This window comes from Balaenoptera acutorostrata, chromosome 1, assembly GCF_949987535.1.
Source record: "Balaenoptera acutorostrata chromosome 1, mBalAcu1.1, whole genome shotgun sequence".
Lineage (NCBI taxonomy): Eukaryota > Metazoa > Chordata > Mammalia > Artiodactyla > Balaenopteridae > Balaenoptera > Balaenoptera acutorostrata.
Window position 1 is genome coordinate 163,261,728 of NC_080064.1, and position 19,969 is coordinate 163,281,696.

The 19,969-nt window shown below is 43.1% G+C and overlaps 1 protein-coding gene across 1 annotated transcript; it reads right to left on the reverse strand.

The window, feature by feature from the left end:
• Window positions 1-1,792: 1,792 nt before the first annotated feature.
• Window positions 1,793-13,337, reverse strand: LOC130707361 (protein FAM72A-like). The gene is made up of 4 exons (XM_057541594.1): window positions 11,776-13,337; window positions 9,294-9,371; window positions 6,655-6,779; window positions 1,793-3,322 (listed from the first exon to the last, which is right to left on the reverse strand). The coding sequence occupies exons 1-4, from the start codon at window positions 11,925-11,927 to the stop codon at window positions 3,228-3,230; spliced, it is 450 nt and encodes a 149-aa protein (XP_057397577.1). The 5' UTR covers window positions 11,928-13,337; the 3' UTR covers window positions 1,793-3,227.
• Between the last annotated feature and the right edge of the window lie 6,632 nt (window positions 13,338-19,969).

Consider the following 19,969-nt stretch of genomic DNA (forward strand, 5'->3'; position numbering starts at 1 on the left):
CTGATCATTTTATTCCCCTGATTAAAAACCTCAATAACTCTACATTGCTACTGGATCAAGTCTAAACTTACGATGGCATAGAATAGTCTTCATAACGTGATCCCAACTTTCCTTAGCACCTTCATCTGCTAATTAATTCTTATTACATATCGTGGAAGGTATAGGGGACCACTAATAATTTACCAAATAAACCAGATACTTTTAAACTCCAGTCCACTTGTTTACACTATTCTCTCTGCTCAGAACTCTCATCCCAGCTGGCAAGCCCCTAACGGACTTCAAAGCCTGTCTCAAGTATGATTTCTTCTCTGTAGCTTTCTTAACTTCTGTTCTCTCCTACTACTCAGAATGATTGTTCTTTTGTCTATCGAGTCATTGAACTGGAAGCATCCCACTCATTAAGTAGACTCACAGGGTTCTATCCTCTCCCAAACTTACTGAATACTCTATATGGGCAATCGTGAGCCTGTCATTGTGCAATTCTTGGCACACCATAGGAGCATAATATAGTTTTGTTGAATTGAGTCAAATATTAGAAGACCAAAGCATAAATAGATTTTCTAGGCCTGGGAATTATGTTAGGACTAGAAAGTGTATGCTAAATCCACATATGAGATTTTGCCTTTGCTCTTACCAGAGAGCATGTAATTTACTTTTATTTAAAAAACAGCGTCATGAATGTATTTCTCTAGATAAAACATTATTAATCCATTTTTGGCTTAGAACTGGCCTTCCCATAACCCGGTTAGCCAAAAGGTAGCTGAGTCATTTGAAATACTCTCCAGCTGGGGTGGGATCACATTTGGGGTTTGCTTCAATCAGTGAACCCCTGTCTCGCTTTGCTCTTCAAAGAGCTCCTCCGTCAACCATAGCGTTTGAAGGCCTGAGCAGAACGGAAACCAGATGAACTGTGTTGAATTCCAAACTTGCCACATTGTCTACTCTAGCATTAAACTCTTCTTCTCTAACTGAACAAGTTAACTGAAGAAGTATATAATGTAGTATCAATTTATTTTTTATCTTATCCATTATGCCACCTTGTTCCAGAGTCTTTAAGAGAGTTTAAAGAAAAAAAAAAAAAACCCAAATCCAAACCAAACTGTTCCACACTCATCCCTTTGGTTCTTTTGGGTACCTTCTGTCAGTGCTGATAGTCAGGGTGAAAGACTTTTGGAAAAGTTTTCCAGTACTAGTAACAGCATTTCCTGAAGCATCTTTTATCTTCCATCTTTATGCAGCAAATGATCCTGTCAGTGCCCACAGGTCAGTTTTACCCTAAGATCCAGTGAGTTTGTTTAACCTTAAAATCAGTCACTGAGGCCCTCACCTAGACCACGTAACAAGGTAGTTGTTACCCAGCATGTGTCCCAGCTAAATAAAATCATAGCTGATTCATGTCTGAAGGTGCTCAGGGGGTACAGCATAATGATTAAGAACAGGAGCTCTGGAGTCAGTCTGTCTGTCTGAGTTTGAATCAGGCCACGCCTCTGACTGGTTATGTGACTTTAGACAAGCTTCTTAACCTCTTTATGCCTCACCTGTCTTATCAGTAAAAAAGAAATAATAATGATACCTACCTCTCATGGGTTCCTTGGGTGGAATAAGTGAATTAAATGTGTAAAGCACTTACTGGTACATGGTAAGCATGCAATAAATGTTACCTATGTTAATAGGTAATGTTATTCTATACTTTTATGTTTCTAGGTAAGAAAAGTGGGTACAATAAGAAATATTTTTCTCTATATTTTTAGGTAAGAAAAGTGGCTAAAATTAAAAATTAAAGGAAGGCTGATCATTTTTAGAACAAAACTTTATTTACAAAACTGTAACTTGCTCTGTTTTGGTATTACTATTGACAAAATGCCTTTGGTTAAAATATTAGTTAAGGTGATACATTGACTTTTAACTTTTCATAAAACAAGAATCCAACACTATCCCAGCTTCTTATCCCTGTGTGGCTCTGAATGCAGATAAACAAAACAAAACAAAGCAAAACAAAATTTAAAAAACCTTCTTTATAATGTACAATGGCTTAAGCAAACCACTTCTTTAATTTTTTTCTATTTAAGGGTTAGGACTGAGACTACTCATCTAAAATTTGCTATTCACAGAGAAAGCCCTGGAGAATGGGAAAACTTAAAGATGGAGGTTATTTGGTTTTCATAATACAATATCCATATGACTTTAGAAGAATGTAAATAAATAATATTAGTAAACAGTATATATTGATAATTTCCTGGCAAATTCATTTATCTAAAATCATGCTGAGGAATCAAGAGGATTTCCCCATACATTCACAAAGTCGTGTTCCATATTAACATAGTTATCACCAATATAACATATGATAACCAGTACCCATGGAAACCTAACAGCCTATTTTTAAAAAGTCCCTGTTAAGCTTTAATTCCCAGCTGTGCTTCACACATATATGCATGGTTATATGCATAGATTTATGCATGGATATAAGCATGGTGATATATGTGTGGATACTAATGCCCCTTATTCGAATGTAATATTAATAGCATCTGGCATCTAGTTGTAAGAAAACCGTCCCCAGATTGGGAGATAGTTGAGTGACACATGAAAGATTCTTCTACTAACTGAATTTAAGAGTACACCTATACTGGGAAGAGGGATGGAGAGAGGAAGGGTAGAAGTAGAAGCAGAAGTAGAAGAGGGCTTCCCTGGTGGCGCAGTGGTTGAGAATCTGCCTGCTAATGCAGGGGACACGGGTTCGAGCCCTGGTCTGGGAAGATCCCACATGCCACGGAGCAGCTGGGCCCGTGAGCCACAACTACTGAGCCTGCGCGTCTGGAGCCTGTGCCCCGCAGCGGGAGGGGCCGCGATAGTGAAAGGCCCGCGCACCGCGATGAAGAGCGGTCCCCGCACCGCGATGAGGAGTGGCCCCCACTTGCCGTAACCAGAGAAAGTCCTCGCACGAACCGAAGACCCAACACAGCCAAAAATAAATAAATAAATAAATAAATAAAATAAATAAAGGGAAAATAATTAAAAAAAAAAAAAAAGTAGAAGAAAAGGACTACATTGGTTCAGTAAACTCAGGTAATTAATTTGAGACAGAAAATAAATAAATCAACAAATGCCCCATTTTTGTTTTCCAAAAAAATAAATCACTGGCAAATCCTTACTAACAATTTTTGAATTGGTCCATTAATATATTTTTTACATAGGAAAAAGTTTAAATATTATATCTATTATAATTCTATTCATCTAATACACTCCTCTGCTGAGATATCTGACATGTCTTCATCTGTACTCTCTTCTACCTCTGGCAAGTTGCCCCAAAGTAGGAAGTTTACACCTGAAAAGAAAAGCTCATAAAATTATTTGGTGCTGACTACTGTTACAACTCAGAACACGATATATAAAACCTTATATGTTAACATTCTTATATTAAATCACAGTGTTAGCAGGTAAGAGAAAAGCTATTAAAGAATGAACCACAAAGAACATGATCGATACCTAGATATTAAAATTATCCAACATCTAGAATATAATCATTCTTTAAACACTTTTAATTAAGGGCTTGAACTCTAGAATCTTGGAATTCAAAAAGATCTCAGGAGTCCATTTCCTCAAACCTTGCCTCCAGCTACATTATGCCATAATCACTCTACACTGAGAATTTTCAAATCTATTTTAATGATTTTTAAGAATGGAGATCTCACAACATCTTTTTAGATTACATTTCTCTTGGAGGGTGCATGGGAAAGGCCTGAATAAGTCTCCTCATCTCCTCAACAAGTATGGAAGTCACTGGTGCCTTTCTTCTGGTTAAAAAAAGCAGGGTTTTGGAGCCAGTTATAATATGAACAGTAATCCTTGATATACATGGGTTTTAGGCTAGAGGCTGTCAAGGTAAAACTATAAACTTTAGGACCAGGTTGTAGCTGTCAGTACAATAAGCAAAATGACAGTCTAAAGCCTCATTATGAAAGAACAGTCAAATATCATATTAAAGAATCCAGCACTGGTATACGATACAAGACCACATATATGGTAGAGGATAATGAGATGGTTTATTATGGGCACGTACTATAACTTGAAAGCACTAAATTGAAAAAAAATACCATTATTAATTGACCTCTTGGAGAGCCAATAAGAAAGCAAATCTCAAGCTGTCCAGTTGTCAGTGTGGGCACAGGGAAGACTCAGCAACTCTGGGTATCCACTCCACACATACTAAGATAGTGGTCACATGGTGGAATAGAATGAGCCAGGGTTTGGAGATTTGGTTTGAATCCAGTTTCCACCACTAACAGTACACCACGGATGTTTTTACTACTTTTACTACAAATGTATATAACCACAGGCAATATATATTATTGTTTTGTGTATATAAATTTTTTATAGTATGCTATTATATGTATCTCTTCTAATTTGCTTTTTTCATTCAACATTATGTTTTTGAGATTTGCCTGTCCATATGTGTAGATTTAGCTCATCTCTTATGTCGGTTGGGCATTCCATTGTGTGAATTAAAAACAAAAAAATATGTATATCTTAAGTATGGCCCATCACTCATCCTTTCCTCTAACTGCCTATTTTGCACAGGTGCCCAAGGAGACATGTATAAGGATGCACACTGTTGCATTATTAAAAGAGCAGAAACAATGAACTGTCTCTCTTGGGTGAGATACGGGGGTTTAATCAGGCAAGAAATTAGCATCTATTTGATGCATATTGATGTCTATCATATTATTTTCTGTAATTTTTTTGTATGTTTGAATTGTTTTCAATAAAAAACACTTCTTTTCCCCGGAGAATGGATGATGTTCTGCTTTTGAAGAGATGACAGGATAGTAAGGAATCACTAGGCAGAAACCTAAGGGAGAATTAGAACCCTTAAAGGTGAATGGAGAGCTGAAGACAACTTTCCTTTGAGGGCATTTGCCAGTCCCATGGAATCTGAACTGAGGTTTCCCAAGCCTCCACAGGAGAGTCTCAGGAAATCAGGTCTACACGTGAAGGCTAACCTAGAACATAGTCTTCCTGGGGCCCTTTCAGTCTAAACATTCTAGAATTTTATAAAGCTTGTGTACGTATTCCTTTGATGCTGCTGATTCAGGTGATTCAAGTAAAGTTCCAATGCCATGAGAAATCCTGTTTTATACGAAGCATCTAGAAAAATCTTCCGTCAAATCATAATATTAGGGTTACAAAGGAGAAGTTTGATATTCTTGGAGTCGATACTCAGAGACATGAGTGGCTCGGCACAATTGGTTCAAAGGAGAAAAAATAAACTAAGAGATGGGATCTGACAGAAGCAGCACCTTCCTTTCTCTGTTAAGAAGGGAGGAAGGAAATCCTGCGATACATCTGTTTCTCATGGATTAGATTCAGTGCAAATGGAAGAATGCTGGGCTTTTATCTTTGAAAAATTGACCAATATTAAAAAGTAAATCAAAATTGAAAAACCTCCACCCTGTGTTTTGAATTCTATGAAGCAGGAAAAATAGTATCAAAGCAGAAACTTCCTTTAATGTGTCCCATGAGCAACACAAATATAAAACCGGAGGCCTAAATTAGGAAGCTATATCTCACTTAGGGGGGTTCAGATAAGTCCTTGCTCAAAAATGGCCTTCTTAACATACTAGAGTCTTAAATTAAGGCCTCCAAATGATGGGTTGAAAGCCACAACTGAACGCCAGGTGATTAAGAAAAAAAGTTAGAGTCTATAAAAACCCAAGCATAATTGGAGAGTTTAAAGACACTGACAACCTAGCTTACAACTCATGATCTCTTAGTCTGTGAAGGCAAATCATACTTCAAAAAAAGAAGTATATTTTAAGTTCTGAAGAAGACTAAGACATACATTTAAAAACCTGAGAATGTTAGTGCCAACTTGGATTGTCAAGTTCTTTAAACTTGTTCTGTATACTAAAGTTCTGTAAACTTTAGTTCCCTAAAAAAGTCCCACTAAAAGTCAACTTCGTATTAAAGTCAACTTCGTATTCTGTGTAAGCAGATATTAGACATTGAGAACATGTATCCTATAACAAAACTGAAAGGCTCCAGACAATATAAAATATATTATGTAAATATCTTTTAAGAATAGGTTGTGTATTTCTCTACTAAATAATCAGTAAAACATATTGGTATTAAATATTTCCCTTGTCTGAAATTTCATCATAATTTATCAATATAGATGTCAAAATGGCTATTTTTATCCTGAAACAACATTACCAAATACAGAGGTTACCTAGTTTTCCTTCCTCCCAGCTCCCCATGACCCTAGCCTCCCCTCCTCCCTTTTCTTAGACACACACACACACACACACACAGACCCATACACACAATTGACTATCAAATCTAAATTCTTCCAAAATTCTCTGGAGCCATATTATATATCAAGGCAGAAATTTAGAGCAATTAAAATATTAATTTTAAAAGGCCAAGAAATCCAGCCAAGTTTGAGGCTCCTAAATATGATGATGGAAATAGAAATGCAATGAATTTTGGCTAGTAGTTTCTGTAAGTAAATGTTTGGGATAAAAGGATTGAAGTTTCACTCTAGTGGATCCAACCCAGGTGAGAAAGTCTCAGAGGGGATCCTGAAATGATCTATGGAGAGGTTCACTCAAGTCTTGGTAGACAAAAGTTAGAGGAATGTCTGAGTCTGTTGTTTCTTACCAGTAGAGTCTAGTCTGTTAATACCATAAACTGCCTGGCTGTGAAACATCCGAAAGTGTCCATTGTTGCAGGAAAGAAGGCAGGAACAACATGGAACAATCACATGATAACCTACAATGTTCCCACTAAAAAGAGAAAGTAAATATTATTAGATACAAGGTAATATCTGACCATGTAAGCATTTTTATGTGCTAATGTAAACAGACAGACCATATAAAGATCTCATTTTCTCCTAACACCCTCCATTGCTGGGATCTTTGGGATGGGAGTTACTCTGATAATGGTTACAGTTCTACTGCCAAGTGGGAAAACAGTCTTTAAGTGAAATAAGAGTAACATATTCTGTTTCTTTGCTAGTATTGTTTATGCATTCCCCCTTCAGAAGCTAGTTTCTAAATGCCATAAGGTTGTGATTTGTCCAAAATTGATGGGCTGTATAGACAAAATACATTAAATAAACTCAGACCTGTGGATAAAAGGTTTTTGCTCTCCCCAGGACTGTGGCAAGTTGGGTTCTTATATGTTGCAGGTCCATGCCAGCACCTAAAAACTGTTTCAACAGATGGAGGAGTAGGAAGACAGCATGAGCCCATGAAAACCGAACACAAGCTGGCTGATCTAATTTTAGTCTCAGTGTTTTTGAAGGAATTCAGAAATGAAGCAAATCCATAGCTTCTAGAGAAAGTTGCAAAAGTTTTTACTGTCTCCAGGGTTATCCTTCTGATTAGAAATAACTCACTCTTCCATAGGTTTTTTTCCTATCTGGTCACTATTAAATAGAATGAATATACAGGGAACATTTTAGCTAGAAGTTTTTTTGTTTTTGTTTTTAATGACCACATGAACTGCTTACACCTTGAGTTGTAAAAATTCCTATTATAGCTTGTTCCTCCCCTTTGAGATGTGAGTCAGTCATTTTTGTGAGGCCCTACAAAAAATACTATAAAAGGTACCAGCCCACCTAAAACATGTCTTCTAATCATAATCGGCTTGAAAGGCAAACAAAAGAAAACAAAAGATGTTCTTGGATTAGGACTGACAGTTATTTATAAGGCTATATTGCAAGAATAAATTCTACAGCTTTAATTACCACCTGTATTCATCCATTCATTCACTCATTCAGCTAATGTTTACAGAGCATCTGTTATATGTCAGGTACTGTTCTAGGTGCTAGGAGTAAAGTCCTTGTTCTCATGGAGCTTTCTACTAGGGACACTTCAGATGATTCTGCTCCCTTGTTAAAACTCCTTCAATAGCTGTCCACTGGCCAAAATTGAAAACCCAAAGACCCTTCCTACCAAGGTTTAGATCTGTGCTACCCAAAACATGGCTATTGAGTACTTGAAATTTGGCTAGCCTGAATTGAAATGTGCTGAAAGTATAAAAATACACTAGATTTCAAAGACTAAGAATAAAAAATAAGAATGTAAAATATTTCATTAATAATTTTTTATGTTGGTTATATGTTGAAATGACAATTTTTTGAATCTATTAGATTAAGTAAAATATACAATTAAAATTAATTTCACCTGTTTCTTTTCACTTTGTAAAATGTAGTTACTCGCAATTTTTAAATTACATATGTGGCTTGCACATATCTATTGGATGGCGCTGCTCTAGACTGTCTGGGTTCTGACTGCATCGTTAATCTACCCATACTACTCTCACCTGATGTTCACAATCTCTCAGCCACACTGGCCATTGTCTTTTCTATTCCTTGAACATGTTCTTCTTTGCCTTGGGTTCTCTGCCCTGGCTGTTCCCTCTGCCTAGAACATTCTTCCTCTGGCTCCTCCCTATCTCATCTTTTAGGATTCAACTCCAGTGTTACCTTCTCATGAGGAGGCTTCCCTGACCATGCTATCTAAAATAGCTCTTATCACTCTCTCAAGCTCTATTATTCTCTGTCATTTATTATTATTATTTCCTTTGGAGTACTTCCCACCCTATTTAAGATCTTATTTATTTAAATATCTTACTGATCGATTGTCTTCCTACTGGAATATAATGTCCAAAGGCCTATGACTTTGTCTTCTTTATTGCCAGATTTCCAGCCTCTATAACAATGACTCGCACATGGTAGGACCTCTGAGTTGTACTTTATAGTTTACTAAGCCTTTTAACATTCATAATTCACTTGATCTTTACAACAACTCTGTAACGTAAACACAAAAGATATTTTAATTTCTATCTTAAGAAGATACCTATCTATCTTAAGAAGATACCTGTCTTCTTAAGATATAAATTAAATAAGGAAACAGAGGTTCAGAGGTTTAGAGATTTAAGAAGTTTAGTCAAGATAACAAGAGAATAAGGGTAGGGCCAGGGCTCAAGCCTGATTTTTATGACTGTAAATCCAAGCGTTGTTTTTTTTTTTTCCCTCTAAACTACATTGCCATTTTCTGAAAGTTAAAGCAGATATTTGCTAATGCACTTTGAAAAATTGTAAAATCACATACAAAGGTAAAGTGTCATAAGACCCTTTTGAAAAACAGTTCTAAGTAACAAATGGCTTTTCAATGGTTCACTGCATGGGTGATAACCAGTGCTCAGTGCAGCCCACTGAACCTTTCTCTGTGCTTCGGTGTCAACATCCATCTCCCAAACCCAGGGCTATTTGGAATATTGCCACACATTACCATTTTAGACATGCGATGTCCTTCAGTTTACATTTGCAAATTTCAGTGAAATAGCATCTTCCAATGAAGTCCACTGCACTGGAGAGGGAAAAGTGTAGAGATAGTCAAATGTACTGTTAAAAAAATGTTGTGCAAAACACATAACATAAAATTTACTAATTTAACCATTTTTAAGTGGACAGTTCATAAGTGTTAAGTGTATTCATATTTTTTGTGCAACAAATCTACAGCCTTTTTCATCTTGCAAAACTGAAAGTCTATACCCATTAAATAACAACTCCCCATTTCCCTCTTCCCCCAGCCCCTGGCAACCACCACTACTTTCTGTTTCTATGAATCTGACTACTTTAGATACCACAGATAAGTGGAATAATATAGTATTTGTCTTTTTGTGACTGGCTTATTTCACTTAGCATAATGTCCTCAAGGTCCATCCATGTTATAGCATGTGACAGGCAGGATATCATTCCCTTTTAAGGCTGGATAATATTTCATTACATGCATGTACCACATTTTGTTTATTCATTCATTTGTTGAGAGACATTTGGGCTGCTTCTACCTCTTGATTATTGTGAATAATGCTGCTAAGAACATGGGTGTGCAAATATTTCTTCTAGATCTTGCATTAAATTCTTTTGGATATATACCCAAAAGTGGTATTGCTGGATCATATGGTAATTCTATTTTCAATTTTTTTGAGGAATCGCCACGCTATTTTCCATAGTAGCAGTACCATTTTACATTCCCACAACAGTGCACAGGGTTCCATTTTTTCATACCCTTGCCACAAAATGTACTTTTGATTGTAATTTAGCATGAATTTTGTAGGCTCAAAGAGCTGCAAGAGACTCTAAGAGAAACTGTAAGAAAACGATAGTGTATTTTGCAAGGGTAAGTTAATATTTGTGAGTTCACTATAAATATGACAAACCTTCTATTCAAAAAATCGTATGTGTTCATTGATTTGTATACATCTTAGCACATTAATCCATCAATATTATAACCCCTACATGGAAGAGAAGACAAGAGGAAAGACCTGATTGTACTCCAGACTCTGGTCTAACCTTTAACGATTCACATATCTGAGCTCTCCTTAAGACTATTTTATACTTACCATAGCTATTGTAAAGACGAATGGGTTAATATTTAAAATTGTTGTTTCTGTATGTGCTACTAAAAAGAAAAGGCACTAGACAATAAATCACAGAAACTTTGCAGTAGTAGGTTCTAGATTTACTGTCTAGTGCTTTTTCTTTTTGCAACACATACACACGCACAGAGGTACTTATAATAACCCATTTATCTTTGCAATAAATGAGGGCCTTTGGCTTTGCCATTAGGCATGACTACACTTAATCCAATGAAGATAAGATTTCAAGGGAGGAAGAGTCCACAGCTCTGAGTATATTTAATTTTTTAAAAAGTTTCTATCATTATCATGAAATTCATTTTAAAGTATTCTGATTATTAGTGTGCCTTCTCTGGCTCTGTGTCCAAAGAACAGCTGTCCATGTGCATTTTGGATAATTTCTCTTTCACTTTAATGATAAAGTTTCAATGAACAGCAAAATCTTGAAAATCATGTAAAGGCACATATATGTTGACTATAGAAAGAGAAAGTACCTTTTAGAGCTAGAAAAAGGTATATTTGAGTCAAATAAAATGGCTATTTTTCCAAATAGGAAGCAAATTCTTAAGGACTCTACACCTAAAAGTGGGTAGTGACTGAAAACAGAATTTAAAAGGATTTGAGTATGCAAACCAATGCATAATATCTAAAATAAGCTTTATGGGTGCTCCCTTGTTAAAACTCCTTCAATAGCTTTCCACTGACCAAAAATGAAAACCCAAAGACCTGTGCTATCCAAAACATGGTTATTGAGTACTTGAAATTTGGCTAGCCTGAATTGAAATGTGCTATTTGAGGGATAAGTCCTGTTTCATCCCATAAAAATCTATATGTCTCTCTCATTCAGAAAGAGAGAGAGAGGGAGATTATAAGAAAAGAATACTGAATTAGGTGGACAATGGATCTGAATCAGCATGCCAATTGCAAAAAATGGTAGAAAGCTAGGGAATGTTTTTTTGGAGTAAGACTTTAGTAACAAAAAATCAAAAACTTAAATGACCTCTCTTCTCCAACAGTACAGAAAATCTTGCTTGAATCACCTACCATCTCAGTCATGGAATTGATCCAGTGCGAGGATGGTTGGGCAGGGCACAGTAGCCAGGGATTCAACTGAAAGGACCACATGACTATAACTGAACTAGAAGCATTACATCAGGACTGACCACTCTGGCTAAACCACAGACTTTGTCCAGACAGTCTGCCCCCTTAGTTAAACTCCAGGGGGATCATCAGACTGTTGGAAGTGGCTGGAACACCAAAATGATAACCTCCTTGTTGACTCCCAGAGGTTCAAACCATACACTTTTCCCATCTAGTTAAAGGCTACCGTTGCCCGCCACTAGCATGACTTACTTGGTAGGAGGGATGTCTGTAGAGAAAAGGTCTATTTCAGTGTCAGCCAGCAAAACAGCCTTCATTCCCCTAGAGCTGAGCACTTGTTTACAGAATTTGCAACACAGGATGGACACGCGCCAGTCATTGAAACTACAGCTGCTCGTAGACATGGCGTCCGGGGAAGGATGAGGTGAGGGACTTTGAAAATAGAGCAATACCCTCCCTAGTTTGATTCTCCCAAGCTAAAAATCAAATTGCGATGCCTCGATCTTTTCTAAGCCCGAAAATTGAGAAGGAAATGAGTTCTTTTCTGTTTTCCCGTGGGAGGGTAAAAGTAGTATTTATTGAGTAGAAACAGGGGAGAAGCAGCAGCCTTGGCTTTCTCTTTAACTTTCGGGGAAGGGAGAGGAGTTTGAAGTGGGGAGGAGGCAGGCTGCAAGGTGCCTCGGGAACTTCTCTAGTTTTCCCTTTCTCCAGTCTGAAGGATCCTCTACTCTTTAGCTCCTGCTCCTTTTGCAATTCCCTTAGCTTCTCCCGTACAGGCTCTTTTATCTAAAGCTTCCCCCTTAAGCCCCTCCCTCGGAGCGCTCCAATTTCTCTCACGGATCGCTGGCTAAGCGTCCCTACCCACGCGTCCTCTTTGGAAATCTTTCTCCTCTCCCCAGGATTCAGAAATCCACTCAGCTTTTCCCACCGGGCAATCCCGGGTGCTCCTTAATCCTCCCGCGACCCTCCTCCGCTCTGCTCTTTCGCGGGCCGCCCGCTTCACTTCTCTCCTGGCAGTCCCCAGCCCTCAGCGTGCGGGCTCTCGCGTCGTTCCTCTAGCGACTCCCTCCCCTCAGCTTTCCTTCGTGCCCCCCAACGTCCCCTCAAATCTTTCCCGAGCGGCCGCTCCAGAGCTCGCGGTGGTGTTGGTGGGGCGGGGCAGAGGTCGCTTTGGGGGCTCCGTCGGCGTTGGTGTCTCTGCCACTGAACACGTCGCTTTTTGCTCCCTCTTCCCCTCTCTGCCTTTCCAACAGGCTGTCAGTTTGAATTGCCAGCGCTGCGCACCGATTGGGAGAACTAGAGTTCGCCCACGTCCCGCATTGGAAGGCTCGGGAGCCTGCCCCTGACGAGATCTTAGTGGCCAGGAGCTCTACGCCCCGCCCCAGTAACGGTGCCTAGATAAATTCGGCTTGCTGGTTGGCTGAGCTTGGCCCCTCCTCCGATCTCATTGGTCGGCTCCGGGAGGTTTGGGCGAACCCTACTCCCGCTCCAGTGAAAGAGGCAAGGCACGCCCTTCGCACTTCTCATTGGAAGACGTTCTACAGTCCCCGCCGTTCTCTACTCTTTATTGGCTAAAATTCTCCGCAACGCCCCTCCTCACTACCCCGGTCCAATTGGTCGTGCCTTCTCTCAGAAGTATGTGTTTGGCTGTTGGTTCTATCTTAATCCCGCCCATCAGTTCTACTTTGGGGTTCGGCAACCCGAGGAGGAGCTTACTCTGTGACCACGCCTCGGTAGTGCTAGTCACACCTCCAAGTTTCGCCAGCCCCTCCTCCTCATTCCTAGCCTCTTGGGATCACCTATTCCTATTGGCTACAGGCCCCATCGGTCGATAGAAAGCGGGCGGTGATTGGCAAGGGGGTGGGCTCTGCTTCCCGGCGGGGTCCTGCGGGGTTGGCGGAGGCTCCTCAGGGGACTGGGGGACCGATCTGCGTAGACGCGGGTGGCGGGGAAGAGAGGGGAGGAGAGCTCTGAGTGGGAAGCGGAGCCGGGGGCCCGGGACCCGTCGCGTCAGAGCCAGGTAAAGGCTCCTTCCCTCTCGCCTTTCTTCTTCCCCGCCGCGGAGCTGGAGGCCTGACTGAACAAATCCGGGCAGAGGCGGGAAGGAGAGGGCGCGGATGCTGCTTTCGGCGTCGCCTTAGCGTTGCCGCCCGAAATCCCTCAGACCGCCTCCCTCCTGACCCACTCCCAATCTCCCAGTACAGCCCAAATACTTCTTTAGGACTGCATCTCCGCCCTTTACCGTACTGCCTGGGACTCTGCCTTGGCTCACATGCCGCCGCGCAGTCCGCACCCAGCCCCCTCCCCAGGTCCTCTGCACACTGGCAGCCTTGGTCCACCTTTGGGCAACCGTCGTTGGCATCACCCGTAACCATCGGCTGCTCTCTTCCTCTGTCTCCAAGTCCTGGCAGACAGGCGGGTTACAGCCCTGGACCCAGAAGGAGGGGTGTTCCGCACTGCTTCCGGGGCTCTTCCCCTGCCCCTGCCCCCGGCCCGCCCGGAATGGCTCCTCTTCACGCACTCCCGTTCCCAGACCTATATCTGGGTCCCCAAAGTTGCTAATATCCTAGTACTCCATGTAACATCGCGGCCCACGATAGTCTCCTAACTTCCCCCTCACCCCCAAGGTAATCCTCCCTTTGCCCTCTCCTCGCCTATCAAGGGTGTGCAGAAGCTCCAGTTATCCTCGATTCCCGTGCAGCCTCAGGACCCCACCTCTCACCCCCCTCCCCGCTTCCTGCCTGTCTGAACCACCACGCCGCTTCTTCTGCTCCCTGTTCCTCCCTCGGTGCGGCCCTTTCTCCAGGCGCGGGAAGTGGGAGACTCCCGGCGCGGAAAGGGAAAGGGGCAGCCAAGGAGGGAGGGTCGCCGCTGCGGCGCGTCCGGGAGCGAGACGCCCGGCTCTGCACTCCCGTCCCAGTCCCTCCCACCTCCTGGGCCTGGGTCGGAGCGGGATCTCCTCGGGTACCTCCTGGTGCGAGGAGCTGGGACTGCGACCCTCAACGACCTTCCCCCAACCCCCAGCCGGGGATTGGGTGCGGTATCTGGGATCTCTGGGCTTGGGTGACCAATTGGGGATGGCCTGAGAGGCGGTGGCTGCCTTCCTCCCCCCCCCCCCGCCCCCCACCCCCCGCCTTCCCGGTTTTCCCGACTCCGACCCTCGCCTCTAACCCGTTTCCTGCTTCTGCCGACCACATTGTTTTCCTGGATGTGTCCCGTGCCGAGCAGGCTTTTTCCTGAAGATCACTCCCCCCTCACCCCCCAACATTTTGCTGCCAAGAGAAGCTAGTAACCAAAAACAAAACAACTGGGAGGAGGGGCGGAGGGGAAGAAAAGTTGTGCCCGGGTGGCTTGTCCCTCCCCGGCTTTGATCCCCTTTTAAGTCAAGGGAGTTGCCCCAGCCGGGGGTCGGGGGCCGTATCGTAGGCAGGGCCGGGAGGGTTCCCTCCGGTAGCCGCTGCCCAGCGCTGGCAAGGTTCGGGAGGTCGCCGAGGTGCCGCAGTCCCTGCCCGGAGCCCCGCGTTCCCGCCGCTAGTCCCCACCCCAAGCCCTCGAAGGCGGCTGCTCCAAAGTGTTTTCTTTCAGCCTTAAAACAAAATCCGGAGGGAGCTTCCTTCCTCCCCACCTCGCTGCGCCGGGCTCTGCGGGCCGGGCGGCGTTTGGCTGAGATGAATGGGCCCAGGCCAGCCTGGAAACGGCTTCCCTCACCCCACCCCCGCATCGATTAGGATCTGCGCTGGGGCTGATCGCCCCCTCCTCTTTTCCCTGCATTTACAGGCAAGTGAACCGGAGCAAACGACTTCCGATCCAGTCTGCGCTGCTGCGGCTCCCGTTTGGGATTTGATTTGCAGCATCTTCGAGGCTGTGCAACAAAAAACCGCGAAGCACGCCCAGCCCTCCCCCGGCACCCCGATACGCACCCACTCCCTCCCGGGGACCCAGCTGGGCGAGTCCACATCCCCGCGCTCCCCACACCATGTTGTGCGGAAGGACTTCCACTCCCCGCCTGTGTCGTTGATGTCAGACCCCAGGCCAGCCTCCGGGCGCTGCAGTTCTCCCGGCTAATGCTAAGGCTGCGGCTTGGGCTCTAGCACAGGAACCAACCGCCGCCGCGCCGGCCCCAGCGCCCACCGTCTGCATGTGTCCGCCGTAGCCGCCTGCCCAGCCCGCAGCCCGCGCTCCCCGGAGCGCTGGAGACCACCGCGGGGGGCCCCTTCTGCCCTTGGGAGAAGCGATCTTGGAGGTATTGATTTCGGTGGTTGGATTTTTCCCGTGGATTTATCAATTCACAATTCGAATTTGGAAGAAAGAAGGAAAACATGACGTCTCCAGCCAAATTCAAAAAGGATAAGGAGATTATAGCAGAGTACGATACTCAGGTCAAAGGTAAGGGCTTTGAAAAATAGCATAATGCATATTCTCTGTAGACCATTGAGACATGGATTTCCACCCTGATTTGCAAGATGTTCATTTCTTTGGGTGGAGCAGGTGGGGGCAGGCTGACCCCAGAGGTGGTTTCATATGTGGGTCTGAGCCTCCGAGGGGTTGGCCATGCCAGGGGCCACAGGCTCTGGAAAGGAATTTTCGGAGTGGGCTTTAGATTTGTCTGTAGGGCTGGCCATTATTTTGGCAGTCCTTTTCCCCAGGCTAAATAGGATGGGGGGAGGGGCAGGAGGTTCTTGGAGAGAGAAAGGCGGCAATTTGCCTCTGGGTGTCTGGGTCAGATTTCCTCGAAGGACAACTGAAATCTGACAGGTGTTTGGGAATTTATTTCAGAGGTTGAAGAGGAGTCCAGGCAGAGAAAGGCAACCTTGAGAAGGTGTACCATTTGGAGAGCCCTGGGAGAGGCGGGGTTTTTTTCTGATGCACTAAATCAAAACATGACATTTGCTATGGCATCAGGCACAGAAAGTCTGTGGCCACCTTGGGTGCACCTTGTACCTACCTGGTCTCTGGTTGTCTGCATTCAGAGATCAGAGAACAGAAAGAATAAGGTCACTCACACCCGGTCTCCGCCCTCACCTAAACCTGAGTGGAGTTGGGTTGTTGCTGGGTGGTGCTGAGTCTGGAGAATGGGAAGACATAATTGTTTAACCCTTCTGTGTTGTCCTCTGCTCCAGAATACATGCTTTTAAAGGCCTGCTTACCTCTCTGCAAAAATATGAGGGGTAAAGCAAAATGTGGACCTAGAGAAATCAAGTGACCTGCCAGCACATCTAGTCTACTGCCTGACTTGGCGCATGAATCAAAACCCCTTCCCAGATAGCCTTTTTTAACCAGCAATTCCCATAGAAGGGGTTCCCGCCTGTTAAAGAGCCCCAGCATATGGTTATGCAAGGCACCGGCCCTTCTTGGCCAGTCACTGGAAAGAGCCATGTGGCTCTAGCCCACTGAGACTTCAGCTGGGTAGTGGGAGAGGTGGGTGGCCTTGAATGTTACACCACATGGTTGGAGCTCTGGGTTTTCCTTTGTTTCAGAGTACAGAGGGAGGGGCCCCTCCTTCTTTCCCTGCACCAATGTGAGAAGACCTTTTCCTATCCTAGAGGACTTGGGAAGGGCCATGCCTCCCCTCTAATGATTGCGGGTGGGGGGGGGGGTGCGAGTAGGGCTAGAGTTTGAAATGGGAAGCTGCTTTATCTCTTGGAAGGTTGGAAGGTAGTTTGAAGTCCCCACTGTGCCTGTAGGATCTTTTTAATGTCATCAGCTTGGTCAGTGCTGGAGGTGCCCTGAAGGTCCCTCAGGCTCCTGGGCTGCAAATATTGGTGGGTTTATTGCAGAGATGGGGGAGTTGACTGATGGATAGCTTCAGTTGAACTGGGATTGGGAGAGGTGTGGTTGTGAGGTATAACTGAGGTCTTGGCCTCTTGTCACTGTTCATAATCTGGGCCTCTTTTTGTAAACAATAAGCCACTGGCCTCGGTGTCCTGTCCAGATGCACTGCAGTTTGCTGCTGGAATCCCCCCTGCAGTTTTAACCAGATATGTCATTCTTTTTTTTTTTTTTTAATACATCCTATTCTTAACTGTTGCCATAGGGAGCGTTAATAACTTTGACTTTCCCAGATTTCTCTCCAGAAGCACGCCATTTGACTAAGGTGCAAAGTGACTTTGCATGTTTATTTTTTGGAAGGTTCGGGACTGATAGGTGTTAATAGAACTGTATCTGCTGATTCTGTATTGGTGAAGGATTTCTCACAAGTGTCTCAATTAAATACTTTGTGTATTTACAAACATTACTCATTGAGATGATGTAATGCAGTTGACTATTTGGGGTTTCTCTTCACCCTTGCCACAAGCAGGGGACTCTTTTGATTTGCACTGATATTTTTTCATTAACACTATTCAGGATCGTAGAATTTTATAGGTGGACGAGCATGATGTCTTACTCAGAGAAGGTGCCCAATGAATGCTTAAGAGACTGATTTGAATGGTTTAGTCCCTCATTTACAGCTGAGGGGAGTATAGAGAAATAAAGAGGCTTGTCCAAGGTCACACAGCTAGGTGGTGGTAGATCTGAAACTAGAAGCAGGTTACTGACTCCCAATTCTCTATTCTATTCTATTCATATTTATTATGATACATCATTTGACCAGAGTAGGGAAAAAAAAACTCAAGAAGCCAAAGTCTGACAATGGATACTAGTAGTAATAGTGATAATAATAGATTACATTTTGGGTGGTCATTATGTTCCATCCTGTCCCAAGTGCTTTATAAGAATTGTCTCATTTAATCTTCACTTAAAACGTGGAGGTGAATATTACTTCATCCTCTATTCACTGCATGAAGAAACTGAGGCTTAGAGAGGATAAAGAAGCCCTCCCAAGGTCACACAGCCAAACCACAGCAGGTGGACTCCACTTCTTTATTCATCAACTAGTTACTGAGTGCCTTCAATGGGTTCTGGGGACTGATGATGTAGCAGTGAACAAGAAAAAGTCCTCTCCCTCATGAAGCTTGCAATCTAGAGTCTGTGTTCTCCATGGAAGATCATAGAACTTGGAGACAAAGGACCCAGGTTCTCGATTGGCTCTGCTCCCCTGCTAGCTGGAAGCCCTTGGTCAGATTTATGATGTTTCAGCTTTTTATGTGTTGTGTGGGACTCATAGTGCTGCCAGTCTTACCTCTCTTATAGATGCCAAGATAAAAGAGAAAATTGCTTTTTTGGTCTGGTGGTTAAGAGCGCAAGTTTTTGAGTCAAAGAGATCCAGGTTTAAATCTCAGCGCTGTCACTCGCTTGCCTCGCTCCTTGGGCAGGTTACCTGACTTGTCCAAGCCTCGGGATCCTAACCTGGAAAATAGGCAACATAATATGTGTTTCCTACGGTCATTGTGAGGATTCAATGAGACAGTATATCAAAATCATTTAGCACAGTATCTGGCACTTGTAAATGCTCAATAATAGTAAGGTCTGCTGAAATGGGATGACCATTAAGGCCACATTGCCTTTTCACTCCCATAGTGCCAGTTATAATGATAGGAAACAAGTCTAGGATGAAACTTGAGTTCTAGTTTAAGTTCCTCCAGTAGTAGTGAAAGGTATCTTGGTTTAGTCACTTAAACCCTCTAGAACTCAGTTTCCCATTCTGTAAAATGAACAGGTAAACTGTCTAATTGTTGGCCGCTGTTGTTCTGTGTCTCTGACCAGAGTCCTGGGTCTTGCTTTTCAGTCAGAATGGTTTGAATCAAGGGGACCCTTAATGGACTTTGGGGGACGCTGTCTATCCTGTGGTTTTGGGTCCCTTTAAACCACCTGCCTGCGTGTGCCCTGAGGGACTTCTGAGACTGCAGCCCCAACCCTACCCCAGTGTGGTTTTATGAGGGGCGTGACTCCTTAGTCTGCCTTGGAGCCGACTTCTTAAAAACCATCATTGTTTCTGGTTTGTGGGTGTTCAGATCTTAAAAACCATCATTGTTTCTGGTTTGTGGGTGTTCAGATTCCTTTGAAAGTTCATGCCTTTCAATCTCTGACTCGAAAGCAATAATACTCTTCGTATTTGTACATGGGCTCAATTTACAAAGTGCTTCATATACATTCATCTCTGCAAATTCTTGACAGATTCATGGTCAGATTCATCGTCATAACCTGAGGCCTTTTAGCCTCTAGTTAGTTAGCTTCTTTTGGGATTGGAGCAGCAAAAGGTGGTAAGGTGCAGGGCATAACCATCACAAGAGGTGATAATCTAGCTGGCATTTGGATGAGTTCACATCACAGCAAACCCTCCCAGCTATTGTCCTGTCTTTGTTCAAGGCTACCTTTCCTGTACCCTCTCCACACCTTGAGTTTTTACTGTCCCCCAGAAAACTTGAGATTGACAGTTAATGCAAATATTCTAGGAGGAATCATCTGAAACAGAGTGGCACTGTGTGCTGAGCCGTCAAATTCTCTTTCTTGAGAACATTAGGGGTCTTGTCTTTTTTTTTTTTTAATGTCTTAGAAGAACAGTGTG